Genomic DNA, 16,530 nt, shown 5'->3' on the forward strand with positions numbered 1-16,530 from the left:
TACAAGCTGAGTTTTTAGGTCCTATAATTAACACCTCTGTTTTTTCAGAATTTAGCAGTAAGAAATTACTCGTCATCTAGTTTTTTATATCGACTATGCATTCCATTAGTTTTTCAAATTGGTGTGTTTCACCGGGCCACGAAGAAATATAGAGTTGAGTATCATCAGCATAACAGTGAAAGCTAACACCATGTTTCCTGATGATATCTCCCAAGGGTAACATATAAAGTGTGAAGAGTAGCGGCCCTAGTACTGAGCCTTGAGGTACTCCACACTGCACTTGTGATCGATAGGATACATCTTCATTCACTGCTACGAACTGATGGCGGTAATATAAGTACGATTTAAACCATGCTAATGCACTTCCACTGATGCCAACAAAGTGTTCAAGTCTATGCATAAGAATGTTGTGGTCAATTGTGTCAAACGCAGCACTAAGATCCAATAAAACTAATAGAGAGATACACCCACTATCAGATGATAAGAGCAGATCATTTGTAACTCTAAGGAGAGCAGTCTCAGTACTATGATACGGTCTAAATCCTGACTGGAAATCCTCACAGATACCATTTTTAAGTTATTAGATTTAGCAGTTTTTAATGCTTGTCTGTAGGATATGTTACTTTCCCGCCAAGCAATACGAAATACCTCTAGTTTTGTTTTCCTCCAGCTGCGCTCCATTTTTCGGGCTGCTCTTTAGGGTGCGAGTTTGCTCATTATACCATGGTGTCAGACTGTTTTCCTTAACCTTCCTTAAGCGTAAAGGAGCAACTTCATTTAAAGTGCTAGAAAAGAGAGAGTCCATAGTTTCTGTTACATCATCAAGTTGTTCTGAGGTTTTGGATATGCTAAGGAATTTGGATACATCAGGAAGATAACTTAAAAAGTAGTCTTTTGTGTTAGAAGTGATGGTTCTTCCATACTTGTAACAAGAAGTAGAATTTACAATTTTGGCTATATGAAGTTTGCACAGAACTAAATAATGATCTGAGATATCATCACTTGGCTGAATAATTTCAACACCATCAACATCAATTCCATGTGACAGTATTAAATCTAGAGTATGATTTCGACAATGAGTAGGTCCTGAAACGTGTTGTCTAACACCAATAGAGTTCAGAATGTCTATAAATGCTGATCCCAATGCATCGTTTTCATTATCAACATGGATATTAAAATCACCAACTAATAAAACTTTATCTGCAGCCAGAACTAACTCGGATGTAAAATCACCAAACTCTTTAATAAAGTCTGTATGGTGCCCCACCACACCACAGGCTCACAAATATCACAAAATCAAACACTGATAGAAGACAATGTTAGCATATGATAATTTTAATTGTTGGAGGAATCTGGTTAATATTAAGCTTTTTTTGTGCTATTTCCATCTTCTGGGTTTAAAATCTATATTCTGTTGACTACAGTACATTGATGACTCGTCTGTGTCTGTTGAATTATTCATGAGACTGCGTGTTCTTACCCTATGAGAAGACACTTCTCTTAATTATTCACAACAGTGTGTGCTGATTTGCTATGACAGACGCTTCAGACTGAGACGACATTGCACACATTAACTGAGAGAAATGTTCATGTTTGTTTTTGCTTCATAATAAGAGTTCTGCACAAACAGATTAATAGAATAAGCACAGAATAAGCCTATAGTTCTCAAAGGTGCAGCAGCAGCGTGTGCATATACTTGTTTTCATTGCAAATGGCTTTGCATTTATTTGTTTTTAAATCGATTGGAGTGAAATGAAACGGTCTGAAACTGAAGCTGTGTGCGCCGTCTGTCCTCTAATCCGCTGCGAACCACGCCCACGTTTTCAGCATTTTTTGTGATGAAACGGGATGGGGGGGTTATGAATGGATTAAGGTGGTGCTACTGATGCTGCAGCATTAGGCCCTTTCCTGAAATAGACCCAGATGAAAACAGATGAGAATAACTAGGGATGTTGATTTAGGTTATTTCTCCTAACCAACAACCGATGCTCCTTACCAGATTATTAACCCTTAACCGTCAAGATTATTTTAAATTAGAATTGAATTAAATTAGAAAGGATAAGTGTCTGTGACGCGTTTAAAATTAACACAGTCAAGTGATTGCACACACAGTTAAGCATTGCTACCTTGATGTTTATTATCATAATAACATACAGTCAGTCAAACATGTGGAGAAACACACACACACTGCTCAGTTTAAATATGTAGTGAAATCTGTGCTGTTAAGTGACATCTCTGTACTGCTTTGATGTTATGTAAAACATTTAATTTTACATGCATATTGGAACATGAGTGAAGTAAATAATTATTTGGCATTCAAATACATCGTGAATACAGAAACTTTTGATTTTGTGTCGAATGAGAGACCCAACGTTGGTTTCGGTTTCATTTTAGCCTAAATTAATTAGTCTTGGCTTGTCATTTGTATTGCTATAGCTTCTTACATTTTTAATTCTTGTTCTTTTCTAAATACTGTTAATTGAAAGGATTTGTTGTGTAGTGAGGGGAACTAAAATAGCCTAGCTATGTTTACAGTGTTTATTACAGCCTAATGTTCGTAAACATTGTGTGTCCCCATCAGGTCTATTTCTGAATGAAATAAACAGGCAGCAAACCTTATTAAATGTCTGTATACTGTGTGTGTGTGTGTGTGTGTGTGTGTCAGGTCAAATGCAGAAGCCGTTTGAAGACGTCTCGTTCGCGCTGAAGGTTGGAGACATGAGCGGCCCAGTGTTCACCGAGTCAGGAGTTCACATCATCCTGAGAACCGGATGACCTCTCCGGCACGCCTTCATCCGCTCATCCCACAGATAACTCACACACTATCCCAGGACTCCCTATCTTAATCTGTTTCCCTCAAAAACCTCACACGGCTTGTCAGAGCGGCACGTTTAGTCCATCCTGTATTTCAGTCATCGTACATGTTACAGATCCCTTATGACTGGCTGTGAATCCTGCATCTCTACCCAGCATTCCTTCATCCAGCTAAACACTCGCATGATCTGCTGTCCGGACAGTAGACGATCGTATGACACCTCCAAAAAATGACCAATAAAATTGACCATGTCACTGAATAAAATGCTCCTGTTTTATCTCAAAGCATGAAATTGTGTTTAGTGTTAGCTGAGTAAATCACTTTTTCTGGTAACATGCCAGCTGGGAAAGTCATAGAAATTCATAGAATGTGTTGCAATGGTCCTGAAACGAGACCAATGTCTGGGTGCATAATGTGATAAAACAACTATTAAGAAGTCCATTGTTCATCAAAACCTAGATGGATATTTCTGAACATTGGTATGATGGGCTTCGTCTAGTCTCGCCTCTCCATTGTGAATGAGGATGAATCACTGAAAGCATGTTGTGTGTTAGGGTTGTTTTGGCAGATCTTCTGTCCGAGAGTACACATTGGCTTGAGCAATCGAAAGTTTAAAAGTCTTTGCGCAATCACTACCAAATATTCCAGTTTGCACCTGTACGAGAACAACAGAGGTGATCCACCAAATCAGTGATTTGGAAAGTGTGAATGGAGTGTGTGTAAAATAAAGGATTCTGATCAGCTGAAGTTCTGCTGTTATATTCATCATTCTGCATGAATGAATGTGATCTGATTTGTTAGTTTGAGAGTGAATGCACATCTTTACATTCAGACTCCTTCAGCGTGAGGAGTGACCTCTTTGGGTCGATTCAGTCTGTTCATCTATTAGCTATAGTTTGAGTGTTTATGGTAAAAGTGTTATTGGAAAACAATTAGTAGTGTTATGTTGATGATTTTAAGATTATCTGTGATTAACTGGACCCTATTTAAGAACATTCTGTATGTACAGATAATTTCTAAATCATTTGTAGGAACAGGGAATTTATGTTCTTGACCAATTTGGATGATGCATAAATGTACGTAAAAGAGTGTTTACCCAAATTTCTTAAACTGGACTTTGACTCTGAGGAGGAGGCTGAGCGTCAGATATTTAAAGGAGCGTTTTATCTCCTCTACAACTGGAGAACTCCAACGGTGAGTTGCTGGCTTGTATTTATCTTAAAGCCTGTCTGGACATTCAGAAGTTTCTATCAGCTCATACAAAATAACTAATACAATGAAATGGTCTCAAAGAACTTCTTTGTCTCTTTTGGGAAACATATTTCTGCTGATAAGAGTTTGAGAAGATGGAGGTAAGCTCATCTGTTTCCTACAGTTTGTTACATTCGTACAGATTGTTTTCACCTTTCAGTGTGATGTTCATCTTTTTGCAGCTCTTCTGCCTGTTTTATTGGGCTGTGATTGTGGTCATGATGTAGACAAACTGGTTGACTGCTCTGATGTCTATAAATCAGGACAAACAGTCAGTGGGATTTACTCCATCTATCCAGCAGGAGACATTCCTGTCTGGGTTTACTGTGAGATGATCTCAGGTGGGAAAGATCAAGACAACGGAGCATGGACGGTATGAATGTGGCTCTAGATCATCAAAAACACATCAGCACATTCATTATGAATCATATATTCTATATAAACCCATCACAGGTGTTTCAGAGGAGAATGGACGGCACTGTGAATTTCTATCGGCCGTGGAATCAGTACAAGAGAGGATTTGGGAATGTGGAGGGAGAATACTGGCTGGGTAAGATCTCACAGTGTGTGTGTGTGTGTGTGTGTGTGTGTGTGTGTGTGTGTGTGTGTGTGTGGATGTTCATGTCCAGTGTTTGGTGAACGTGTTCTTCATGTGTGTATGATCAGGGCTGGAGAACATGTACCAGCTGACACGTAAGAACAAGTACACGCTGAGAGTGGATCTGGAGGACTTCACCGGAAGGAAAGGTTTCGCTCTGTACCAGGGGCGATTCTAGGATGTTGATTTTAGGGGGGCTCAGCCCCCAATAAGGTTATGATTAAAAAAAATATTATTTGACTATTAGGGTAGGGTGGTATGCTACTAACCTTACTGCAATCCACTATTCCATTGTATTCCCTGTATTTCGTATATGGGAGTAGGAGTACTGACTGAGCCATATACAACACTGTAATAAAAACATAATTATTGGATGTGACCACTAGAAAATAGGGAATGTCGATTTTTTTTTTTTTTTACAATGAAGACCTCCTGATTCATTCACTGTACAAACACACGCACACATGTTTCCAGTACAAACACAACATTTTACTGTTTGCATTTCTATGCTCACATACAAACCTCAGATAGGAATTTTTTCCTTTGACGATACCACTGCTTTTTCTTATAAAATGTACAGGGAAATTGGCAGACAATTAAAACAATGTCAGGGTTCAATGGCTGAAATGAATCTTGGGAACACAGTGGTATTGTGTGTGTGAGAGGCTGTCTACGTTCTATTCTCACCTGACTGTTGCTCATTTGCAGACCTACTCCCGCACGACAAGAAAACATGTCGTATATCCATCTACAATGAAATATAAATTATTTTAGTTTTTTAGCTTTTTAGCCTTTATAATCAACAATAAGGTTGGATATTCATAAAGTCACCCCATGAAAATTGATGTCATTTTAAGTATTTTAAGTAACCAGCTAATATTCATTAAGAATATAAACAAACCATGTATTAATGTAATTGTCTATTGGCGATATGATTAATCTGTTCTATATTTATTTCTATTTATTAAAAATGACAACATGAATTATCAATTTGCCACTTCTATAAATCAAGTACAAATCTAGTATAAATAGTATAAATCAAGAAAATCAAAAATCCCTTTACTCTACGCTTACTCTAATTTATGTATCATGACACTCCTCCTGATTCATTATTACTTAATATAAAACTATATTTAATAATACAAAACAAAATAACTCCACATTCTCTCTCTGGGCCATCTAGTGCTTTCAGACAATGATGTGTGTCTTTAATCATTTCTGTGCATGGCTGCATAATGTAATGTCAAAATACATATTAATATGTCTGTAATTTTAAAAAGTAAATAAAAATAAATCATGATCGTTTTCTGAATCTAAAGTATGTTTTCATGGGTGTTAATCACTTCATTTTTGTAGGAATAAAAAACAACTATCACACAAGATATTGGTATTGGAAACGTATTGGTATTGGATGAGAAACCGAGCCGTCCCGTGTGCTCCCAATGCTCCAGTAACATTACATTATGTAAACTGCACTGCATTTATGACAAAGAACTGCACCGATGCAGATGTAATATCATAGCATTAGCAATCTATCAATAAATGCATGCACACACGACACACACCTTGTGGTCTCTGGTGTTTGCTCTGCTCGGCGCCCCTGCAGATTGAAAAATGCACTAAATCCAAGCAGACTCAGATAAGGGCTGAAGCCCCCCTAAAAAGGGCCTAGTGACGCCCCTGCTCTGTACTCGTTCTTCTCTGTGGGATGTGAATGTGCTGGATATCAGCTGCATGTGTCAGGATTCATTGATGGAGGAGCAGGTAGGACACTTTCATTTATACTCATAACAACTCATTTCCATTGAGCTACTGTCCTCAGTGATGCTCTTCTTCTCTGCAGGCGACTCTTTATCTGGCCATAATGGACAGAAGTTCTCCACCTTTGACAAAGACCAAGATTCCTATGAAAAGAACTGTGCCAAGCAGTATCTCGGGGGATTTTGGTACGCAGTCTGTCATACTACAAACCCCAATGGAGTGTATTTATGGTCGAGAAGATCCCACCTATCACGCCATTGGTGTTGTTTGGTCAACGTGGAAGAATCATGCAGTCAGTATGAAAACCTTCAGCATGAAGATAAAACGTGTGTCATAGAAACATTACAGTGCTTAAATTTCAATTTCAATTTTTTATTACTTTTTCTGTGTGAAAGGATCATGTTGAAATCTGTTTTTTAAATGTATGGATGTTTGTGCATTAAAATATTTTTTGAAGTTACTGTTTACATGATTATTTATTCCCTAAATATTCAATAAACTCCTGTAGTGGATCCAGACTATTTGAAACACTGTCCTCACACTGTCTAAATCTAAAAATGTGAATACTGCTAGGTTCCTGACTGTGCTGTTCCTTGTGTGTTTGTTGAGTCCCCTCAGCATACTTTGAAAAAACAAAAAAAGATATGTAGCTTATTTTTTGTTTGTGAAAGAATATATGTACTGCAAACTTCACTGTTTAAATTTAAATTTAAGCATTGCTCAAAGTCAAGGAGATAAGTCAGTATTATCAACAAGAAGGATTTTCGATCGAGATTACTGCATTGGAGGCAGGTGCTACTATAAAGAAAAAAAAGAGAAATCTTAGCCTGGATCATGTGCTGGGGAATGGTTTTCGAAGAATAGGAGGAAGACTTGCTAAGGCTTCCATGCCTGAAGAAGAAAGGTGTCCTGTTATTCTGTACAAGGACTACTCTATTTATTTTGAAGGATATACAGATGCATCTCAATAAATTAGAATGTCGTGGAAAAGTTATTTAATTTCAGTAATTCAACTCAAATTGTGAAACTCATGTATTAAATAAATTCAATGCACACAGATTGAAGTCGTTTAAGTCTTTGGTTCTATTAATTGTGATTATTTTGGCTCACATTTAAAAAAAAAACACAAATTCTCTAAACAAATTAAAATGTGGTGACATCCCAATCAACTAATCAACTCAAAACACCTGTAAAGGTTTCCTGAGTCTTCAAAATGGTGTCTCAGTTTGGTTCACTAGGCTACACAATCATGAGGAAGACTGCTGCTCTGACAGTTGTCCAGAAGACAATCATTGAGACTCTTCACATGTTATGTGTGACGAGAGAGGACCAGGCCTGGGCTTTATTTTGGGTTTTGGGTTTATTTGGTCATTAAAGTCTTTTTAAATTTCCGACGGTTCCCTACTCCTTACTGTGATTGTGAAGTTTTTATATTGTTACAGAGGGTAAGCCACAAACATTAATTGCCAAAGAAGCTGGCTGTTCACAGAGTGCTGTATCCAAGCATGTTAACAGAAAGTTGAGTGGAAAGAAAAAGTGTGGAAGAAAAAGACGCGAAACCAACCGAGAGAACCACAGCCTTATGAGGATTGTCAAGCAAAATCAGTTCAAGAATCTGAGTGAACTTCACAAGGAATGGACTGAGGCTGGGGTCAAGGCATCAAGAGCACCACACACAGACGTGTCAAGAGATTTACTGAACCACAGACAACATCAGAGGTGTCTTACCTGGACTAAGAAGAAGAAGAACTGGACTGTTGCCCAGCGATCCAATGTCCTCTTTTCAGATGAGAGCAAGTTTTGTGTTTCATTTGGAAACCAAGGTCCTAGAGTCTGGAGGAAGGATGGAGAAGCTCATTGCCCAAGTTGCTTTATGTCCAGTGTTAAGTTTCCACAGTCTGTGATGATTTGGGGTGCAATGTCATCTGCTGCTGTTGGTCCATTGTGTTTTTTGAAAACCAAAGTCACTGCACCCATTTACCAAGAAATCTTGCTGACGAGCTTTTTGAAGATGCTGATTTCATTTTCCAGCAGGATTTGGCACCTGCCCACACTGCCAAAAGCACCAAAAGTTGGTTAAATGACCATGGTGTTGGTGTGCTTGACTGGCCAGCAAACTCACCAGACCTGAACCCCAGAGAGAAGCTATGGGCTATTGTCAAGAGGAAGATGAGAAACAAGAGACCGAACAATGCAGATGAGCTGAAGATCACTGTCAAAGAAACCTGGGCTTCCAGACCACCTCAGCAGTGCCACAAACTGATCACCTCCACGCCACGCCGAACTGAGGCAGTAATTAAACCAAAAAAGCCCCTACCAAGTATTGAGTACATATACAGTAAATTAACATAACTTCCAGAAGGCCAACCATTTTTTTTAATGTTAGCCAAAATCATCACAAATAAAACAACCAAAGACTTTTCAGTCTGTGTGCATTGAATTTATTTAATACAGTTTAACAAAAAAAAATAATTTTATGGAACTTTCCCACGACATTCTAATTTATTGAGATGCACCTGTACAAAAGTAATTAGGTCATACAGAAAGAAATGGATAAAGCCACAAATAAGTTCAATGGTGGGAGACGTTGTCATCATGGATTGTATAGCTCCTCTCAGCTTTTGTGGGAAAGATCAATCAAAACCTATCCCGATAAAAGCGGATTTGTTTATTGCCAGATGCTGAGACCAAAAGCTGAATCTGAATTTGAGTACAAAGTAGTTTATGGCTCCTTATATGTAGATTAAGTTTAATTGTGGATATTATGGAGTTGGGGTGTAGGAGCTTAAATGCAATGATTATTTCTGCACTAGATAGACGTAGTTCACCTGTTCACATCACATGATGTTAACCTTCCCTTGAGGTTGTATTGGACAGGTACGGGTGTTGGGCCATGAATCATTGGTTCTTACCACAGCTACACATGTTTTGTAAACATTGTTTATCCATTAAATTAACGAGTCGAGAAGCATACATTGCTTTGTGGAAATTGTTTATTCTAACCTATGAGTCATGAACAACTTACACCACCCTACACTGGTTATAGAAAAACCACTACAAACATACAATTTTACTACATGATTTATAAAGTAAAACAGGTAATACAAGAGGAAACCCTTAAACATTAATTTGATTGTTTTGTTGTGTATTTCTGGCAAACATTGAAATGTTTCTATGACAGAGGTTTGATTTTCATGCTGATGGATTTCATACCATCACCGTTACCCTTCCAGGTTGACCATACATTTCCAATGATGGTTTGGGTGTCATAAAATCCCCATATATACACACCATTGGGGTTTGTCTGCATACAGTCTTTGTACCAAAATGCCCCAAGATGAAGTTTGGCACAGTTGTTGTTATTGTCTGAGTCTTGGTCTTTGTCTACTGTGGTGAACTTCTGTCCATCATGGTCCGATAAAGAGTCACCTGCCGAGAGGAAGAGCGTCATTAAGAACAATAACTAAATGGAAATGTAATTTCATTTGTATAAGCAATGTTTGATAAGTTACTCTAAAAAGTAATTAATTTCTCGCTACTGACAACTTTTAACAGTGCAACTAGCTTACTGTACTAATCATTTTCTAAAAGGTATTGCATTACTTTGTAAATCCCATGTTAACCAAGACTAGTTAACAATACAAGAAAATCTAGCTTTTAATTCTTTGAAACAAATAATATAAAATTGCAAAAACTATCCTTGAACTAACCAAGGAGGTTACATGAAAACATACATTTTAACATTAGATATTAAATTAGACATTACATAAAAATAAGAGTAATCCTTTCCTTTTCAACAGAATTATTTACTTAGTAAAGCATTACACTCAACATTGAGTATAAATTAAAGTGTCCTACCTGCTCCTCCATCCTTGAATCCTGAAACTTGTAGTTTAAATCCATCAGCTTCAGGAGCCACAGAGAAGGACGAGTACTGAGCAAAAGCTTTATTTCCTTGAAAGTCCTCCAGATCCACTCTCAGCATGTATGTCCTGTTGCTTGTCAGCTGGTACATGTTCTCCAGCCCTGATCATACACATGAAGAACACGTTCAACCAAACACTGGACATGAACATCCACACAAACACACACACACAGTGAGATCTTACCCAGCCAGTATTCTCCCTCCACATTCCCAAATCCTCTCTTGTACTGATCCCACGGTCGATAGAAATTCACACTGCCATCCATTCTCCTCTGAATCACCTGTGATGGGTTTATATAGAATATATGATTCATAATGAATGTGCTGATGTGTGTTTAATGATCTAGAGTCACATTCATACCGTCCATGCTCCGTTGTCTTCATCTTTCCCACCTGAGATCATCTCACAGTAAACTGAGACGGGAATGTATCCTGCTGGATAGATGAAGTAAATCCTACTGACCGTTTCCTCTGAGTTATAGATATCAGAACAGTCTTTTTCATCCTGACTGCATTCATTCATCAGTACAACCGGAAGATAAATTGCCCAAAAAACAAACATCTACACGGGATACAGAGAAAGAGATAAACAGCACAATGAAATTAAGCTGAAGTTGTTATAGATGTAGTTATTGATGAACTTACTGACATCTTCTCAATCTCTTTTCAGGAGATCACAGCTGAGATCTGTTTTATCTAGACGAAAATAACAGAAAAATCTTTATATATTCATATTTTGACGGGTTTATTTTTTTAAAGAGTAGTATAAATGTCTGAATGTTCTGTAAGATAAATGAAGAATGAAACAGTAACTCACCGTTTGTTGTATTATTTGTGTTTTTCAGTTTGATGTAAACATTCTTTATATCTGTCAGATTGTCAGACTCCTCCTCTGTGTTAACATAGAAATTTACATTACAAAGACCCATATTATGGATGCAAATAAAATGCAAGTTAAACATGCAGTCACAAACTGTGCTTGCAGTGCCTTGGCCCTGATTGCTGCTTGAAAGCAGTAGATAGAACCATCTGGTTAAATGTTGTAAAAAAATAAACAAAATAATAATAATAAACAGGTACATCAATAGAGAAGCACCTGCCCATAGGAAAAATATATTGCTTTTCCCTAAGCTCAGGGGGCTTAGTTCTCATATTATCTCACATTTTAGTATCAACAGCGCTCCATAATCATTCAGCTCATAATCATTTAACTTGTCGGGAAGTCGACGGAGATGGCTTGACCACCGAGGAGCCTGCACCAGAACAACTGAGAGGAAGGCCAACTCATGGCACGGGACCTCCACCAAACCTAATGGGGACATGGTCCTACCCTTCAGACATTCACTGTCATCAGAGCCGGGGGTGAAGTGGGTGTCGCTATCACCAGGGGGACGTCAGGGTCACTCAGAGGGGCAACAGTGGCACTTTGCTCTCCTCTCTGCTCTCAGATGTTGCACCATCATCACAGTGCCCCAGCGATTGTTAATCATAAAGCACACCCCTACACCTCTGCTCTTACCGAATGCAGCCTAAAATCTTTTAACTGATTTGGATATTAGAAGCATATTAGTGTGTTATGTGTAAGCCAGGTTAAAGAGATGGGTCTTTAATCTATATTTAAACTGCACGAGTGAGCCTGCCTCCCGAACAATGTTAAATAGATTATTAGGAAAAGGATCTGCCGCCCGCAGTTGATTTTGATATTCTAGGTATTATCAAAATGAGTTTTTAGAATGCAGCGGACGTAGAGGATTATAATGTAAAAGGAGCTCATTCAAATACTGAGGTGCTAAACCATTCAGGGCTTTATAGGTAATAGACAAGATTTTAAAATCTATACGATGTTTGATAGGGAGCCAGTGCAGTGTTGACAGGACCGGGCTAATATGGTCATACTTCCTGGTTCTAGTAAGAACTCTTGCTGCTGCATTTTGGACTAGCTGTAGTTTGTTTACTAAGCGTGCAGAACAACCACCCAATAAAGCATTACAATAATCTAACCTTGAGGTCATAAATGCATGGATTAACATTTCTGCATTTGACATTGAGAGCATAGGCCGTAATTTAGATATATTTTTGAGATGGAAAAATGCAGTTTTACAAATGCTAGAAATGTGGCTTTCTAAGGAAAGATTGCGATCAAATAGCACACCTAGGTTCCTAACTGATGACGAAGACAGAGCAACCATCAAGTCTTAGACAGTGTTCTAGGTTATTACAAGCAGAGTTTTTAGGTCCTATAATTAACACCTCTGTTTTTTCAGAATTTAGCAGTAAGAAATTACTCGTCATCCAGTTTTTTATATCGACTATGCAATCCATTAGTTTTTTTAAATTGGTGTGTTTCACCGGGCTGCGAAGAAATATAGAGCTGAGTATCATCAGCATAACAGTGAAAGCTAACACCATGTTTCCTGATGATATCTCCCAAGGGTAACATATAAAGCGTGAATAGTAGCGGCCCTAGTACTGAGCCTTGAGGTACTCCACACTGCACTTGTGATCGATAGGATACATCTTCATTCACTGCTACGAACTGATGGCGGTCATATAAGTACGATTTAAACCATGCTAATGCACTTCCACTGATGCCAACAAAGTGTTCAAGTCTATGCAAAATAATGTTGTGGTCAATTGTGTCAAACGCAGCACTAAGATCCAATAAAACTAATAGAGAGATACACCCACGATCAGATGATAAGAGCAGATCATTTGTAACTCTAAGGAGAGCAGTCTCAGTACTATGATATCTTGGACAGAAAAGGGAGATTCGAGATTGGTCTATAATTAACTAGTTCTTTGGGGTCAAGTTGTGGTTTTTTGATGAGAGGCTTAATAACAGCCAGTTTGAAGGTTTTGGGGACATGTCCTAATGACAATGAGGAATTAATAATAGTCAGAAGAGGATCTATGACTTCTGGAAGCACCTCTTTTAGGAGCTTAGATGGTATAGGGTCTAACATACATGTTGTTGGTTTAGATGATTTAACAAGTTTATACTATTCTTCCTCTCCTATAGTAGAGAATGAGTGGAACTGTTCCTCAGGGGGTCTATAGTGCACTGTCTGATGTGATACTGTAGCTGACGGCTGAATGGTTGCAATTTTATCTCTAATAGTATCAATTTTAGAAGTAAAGTAGTTCATAAAGTCATTACTGCTGTGGTGTTGGGAAATGTCAACACTTGTTGAGGCTTTATTTTTCGTTAGTTTAGCCACTGTATTGAATAAATACCTGGGGTTATGTTTGTTTTCTTCTATAAGAGAAGAAAAGTGATCGGATCTAGCAGTTTTTAATGCTTTTCTGTAGGATAGGTTACTTTCCCGCCAAGCAATACGAAATACCTCTAGTTTTGTTTTCCTCCAGCTGCGCTCCATTTTTCGGGCTGCTCTCTTTAGGGTGCGAGTATGCTCATTATACCATGGTGTCAAACTGTTTTCCTTAACCTTCCTTAAGCGTAAAGGAGCAACTGTATTTAAAGTGCGAGAAAAGAGAGAGTCCATAGTTTCTGTTACATCATCAAGTTGTTCTGAGGTTTTGGATATGTTCAGGAATTTGGATACATCAGGAAGATAACTTAAAAAGCAGTCTTTTGTGTTAGAAGTGATGGTTCTTCCATACTTGTAACAAGAAGTAGAATTTAAAATTTTGGCTATATGAAGTTTGGACAAAACTAAATAATGATCTGAGATATCATCACTTGGCTGCATAATTTCAACACTATCAACATCAATTCCATGTGACAGTATTAAATCTAGAGTATGATTTCGACAATGAGTAGGTCCTGAAACGTGTTGTTTAACCCCAATAGAGTTCAGAATGTCTATAAATGCTGATCCCAATCCAATGCAAAGGACTGATTCTCTTATGTTTTTTATATGACTCTTACTTGTTTTCAGGCATCATCCATTTTATGTTAGGTTTTTATTTGATTTTACATTTGTCCTAATATTGTAAATATAGAAAATATCCTTTAAATAGCATTACAATTCATAATATCAAGAGCTAATAGTTATTAAATTTTTACATTCAAATACCCAGCTTTGTATATGCATCACATGCAACACTTGTTTTGTCATGCAAACTTCATTTTGCATGCATGTAAATATAGCTCATGACTTCCTTACATACAGTAAAAGAGAGAAGTCCTGTGCAGTTTATGTGCATATAGGGCTCATTATTTGTTCTTGTAAATAGTCATGTACTCAGTGCCTTTATAAGTAACAGTAACCCTGGACATGAATGGCTTTGACTAAATCCTCAACTATTTTGATTATTAATTCATATTTATGGTAGTCATAAGAGATGTTTAAGTTCATACTGAGACATTTGACTTGGTGCACACTTTGTAAAGTTGTTGAGATCACAGCACACGTGAGAGCTCCTGAGTCTCTAGCAAAGGAGGAAGATCTGAGAAACATTTGAGACCTTCTTTCCGTTGGGTGAACATTAACCATGCCAAACCCTCTAGCGCAGGGGTCTCTAACCTTACTTCATTTTGGAGCTACTTTTAAAAAATGAACTTAAATTAATTTAAATAATAACATAATCAGCCTTTAAATCTTTTTTTGTCTTTAATAAAAGTATGAGTCAGAATGAAAAAATAATAATTTTATCTGCTCCATTAACAGTTCTACATAAGCTAATGTGCATTCTAAAAATCTCAACACTTCTGATAACAAGGTAGGCTATTTTCCATCGATCAGTTGAGACTTACAACAAAAATCTGGTCTGATTTCACATTGGTCTGAACAAAAATATGTCAGACTGAATGAATGTGTAAATCCACAGTTTGACAGCAGAGGGCGCTTATGAACAGCAGAACAGAGCTGTTTCCATAGTAACCTCTGTAAACAAAGCTGCTGCTTTATTATGCATTACACAGAGGGAAGATGGAAAGCAAAGGCAATCAAAACTTTTCTGAAGACATTCGCTTTATGTATTCACACATAAAATCATATATTTTTTCATTTAATTTCCCTCAGCAACTTTCATGTGCACAATTTTAGAGTACTGGAAAGGAGCCAAACTTAACAACATCGCTACAGCTATTTATGAGCAACAACAGAACTGATATACTTCTTTGCCATTATAATTGTTTTTTTTATTGCTGATTAACATAAATTATGATCATTTTCATTCACAAAGAAAATTGTATGCATTGTCAAACGGCAACTCATATTTACATTATCAAATATGCATTGTCAAAATGCGTTTCACAGATCCAAAACACAGAAGTTATTATTAACATCGAGGGCCGCAATGGAAATAAGCCAAGGGCTTTATTGTGTTTTTATCCTCGACAGTTTTTCTAAAGTGTATGGAATACTTGTCAAATGAATTTCAATTCAATTCAACACAGAAGTCTGCACACAGAGTTTTGAATGTTGTATATTTGCAAGTTGTTTCTTGAGTATGCATTTGCAAACCATCCCTTTGGATTTGTGTTTGTGTACTTTAAGACTTCTCTGGCAGTTCTGGTTTGGTCAGTGTGTCCATTTGAGGATTTTTCTGGGATTTGTCTCTACAGACTCTCTCAAGCTCAGTCAGGTCGGATGGGAACACTAGACTAGGTCAGAGAGCTCCAGGACTAGTCTGTGCAGTAGAAATGATTTCATCACAATCCTATCTCTGAGCTCAGCAGGCAGCTCTGTTGACCTCATGTCTTGGTTTTTTCTTCCCAGACAAAGTCCGATCAATTAAATTTGACACAGATCTACTGAATGTATAGAATCATCTCAGAGATGAACCAGAGAAATATCGTGCACCTGAGCTTAAAGGGTTAGTTCACCCAGATAGCAAAATGTTATTATGTCGTTCCAAACCTGTAAGACCTCCGTTTATCTTCAGAACACAGTTTAAGATATTTTAGATTTAGTCCGAGAGCTCTCAGTCCCTCCATTGAAGCTGTGTGTACGGTCTACTGTCCATGTCCAGAAAGGTAAGAAATACATCATCAAAGTAGTCCATGTGACATCAGAGGGTCCGTTAGAATATTTTGAAGCATCGAAAATAACAAAATGAACAATAGACTGACTCGTTCACGAGTCAAGAACCGGTTGCATTGGTTATCAGATCAACAGTAGTTCTTTCGGACAGTTCGATTCAATAAACCAGTTGAAGAAAACGGTTCACCGGTTCTTTTGCGCTCAACACAATGGCGTCATTGGCGATGATTCA

The 16,530-nt window shown here is 37.7% G+C and overlaps 1 protein-coding gene and 1 pseudogene across 1 annotated transcript; one reads left to right on the forward strand and one right to left on the reverse strand.

Annotated features, from left to right (window-relative positions):
- Window positions 1–3,889: 3,889 nt before the first annotated feature.
- LOC132141768 (microfibril-associated glycoprotein 4-like) lies at window positions 3,890–6,885 on the forward strand (annotated as a pseudogene).
- A 2,579-nt stretch (window positions 6,886–9,464) lies between these two features.
- LOC132141769 (microfibril-associated glycoprotein 4-like) lies at window positions 9,465–11,001 on the reverse strand. The gene is made up of 5 exons (XM_059551429.1): window positions 10,996–11,001; window positions 10,712–10,912; window positions 10,535–10,631; window positions 10,284–10,451; window positions 9,465–9,854 (listed from the first exon to the last, which is right to left on the reverse strand). Exons 1-5 carry the CDS (start codon window positions 10,999–11,001, stop codon window positions 9,598–9,600), a joined length of 729 nt encoding a protein of 242 aa, XP_059407412.1. The 3' UTR covers window positions 9,465–9,597.
- Window positions 11,002–16,530: the final 5,529 nt, after the last annotated feature.

Source organism: Carassius carassius, chromosome 6, assembly GCF_963082965.1.
Source record: "Carassius carassius chromosome 6, fCarCar2.1, whole genome shotgun sequence".
NCBI classification, from domain to species: domain Eukaryota; kingdom Metazoa; phylum Chordata; class Actinopteri; order Cypriniformes; family Cyprinidae; genus Carassius; species Carassius carassius.

Bases quoted from the DNA above. Each gene is read 5' to 3' on its own strand.
- LOC132141769 (XM_059551429.1), bottom strand. The intron at 10,632-10,711 runs GTATGAATGTGA...AACCCATCACAG, and splicing joins AAGACAACGGAGCATGGACG to GTGATTCAGAGGAGAATGGA. The intron at 9,855-10,283 runs GTAGGACACTTT...TCCTCTCGGCAG, and splicing joins ATTCAAGGATGGAGGAGCAG to GTGACTCTTTATCGGACCAT.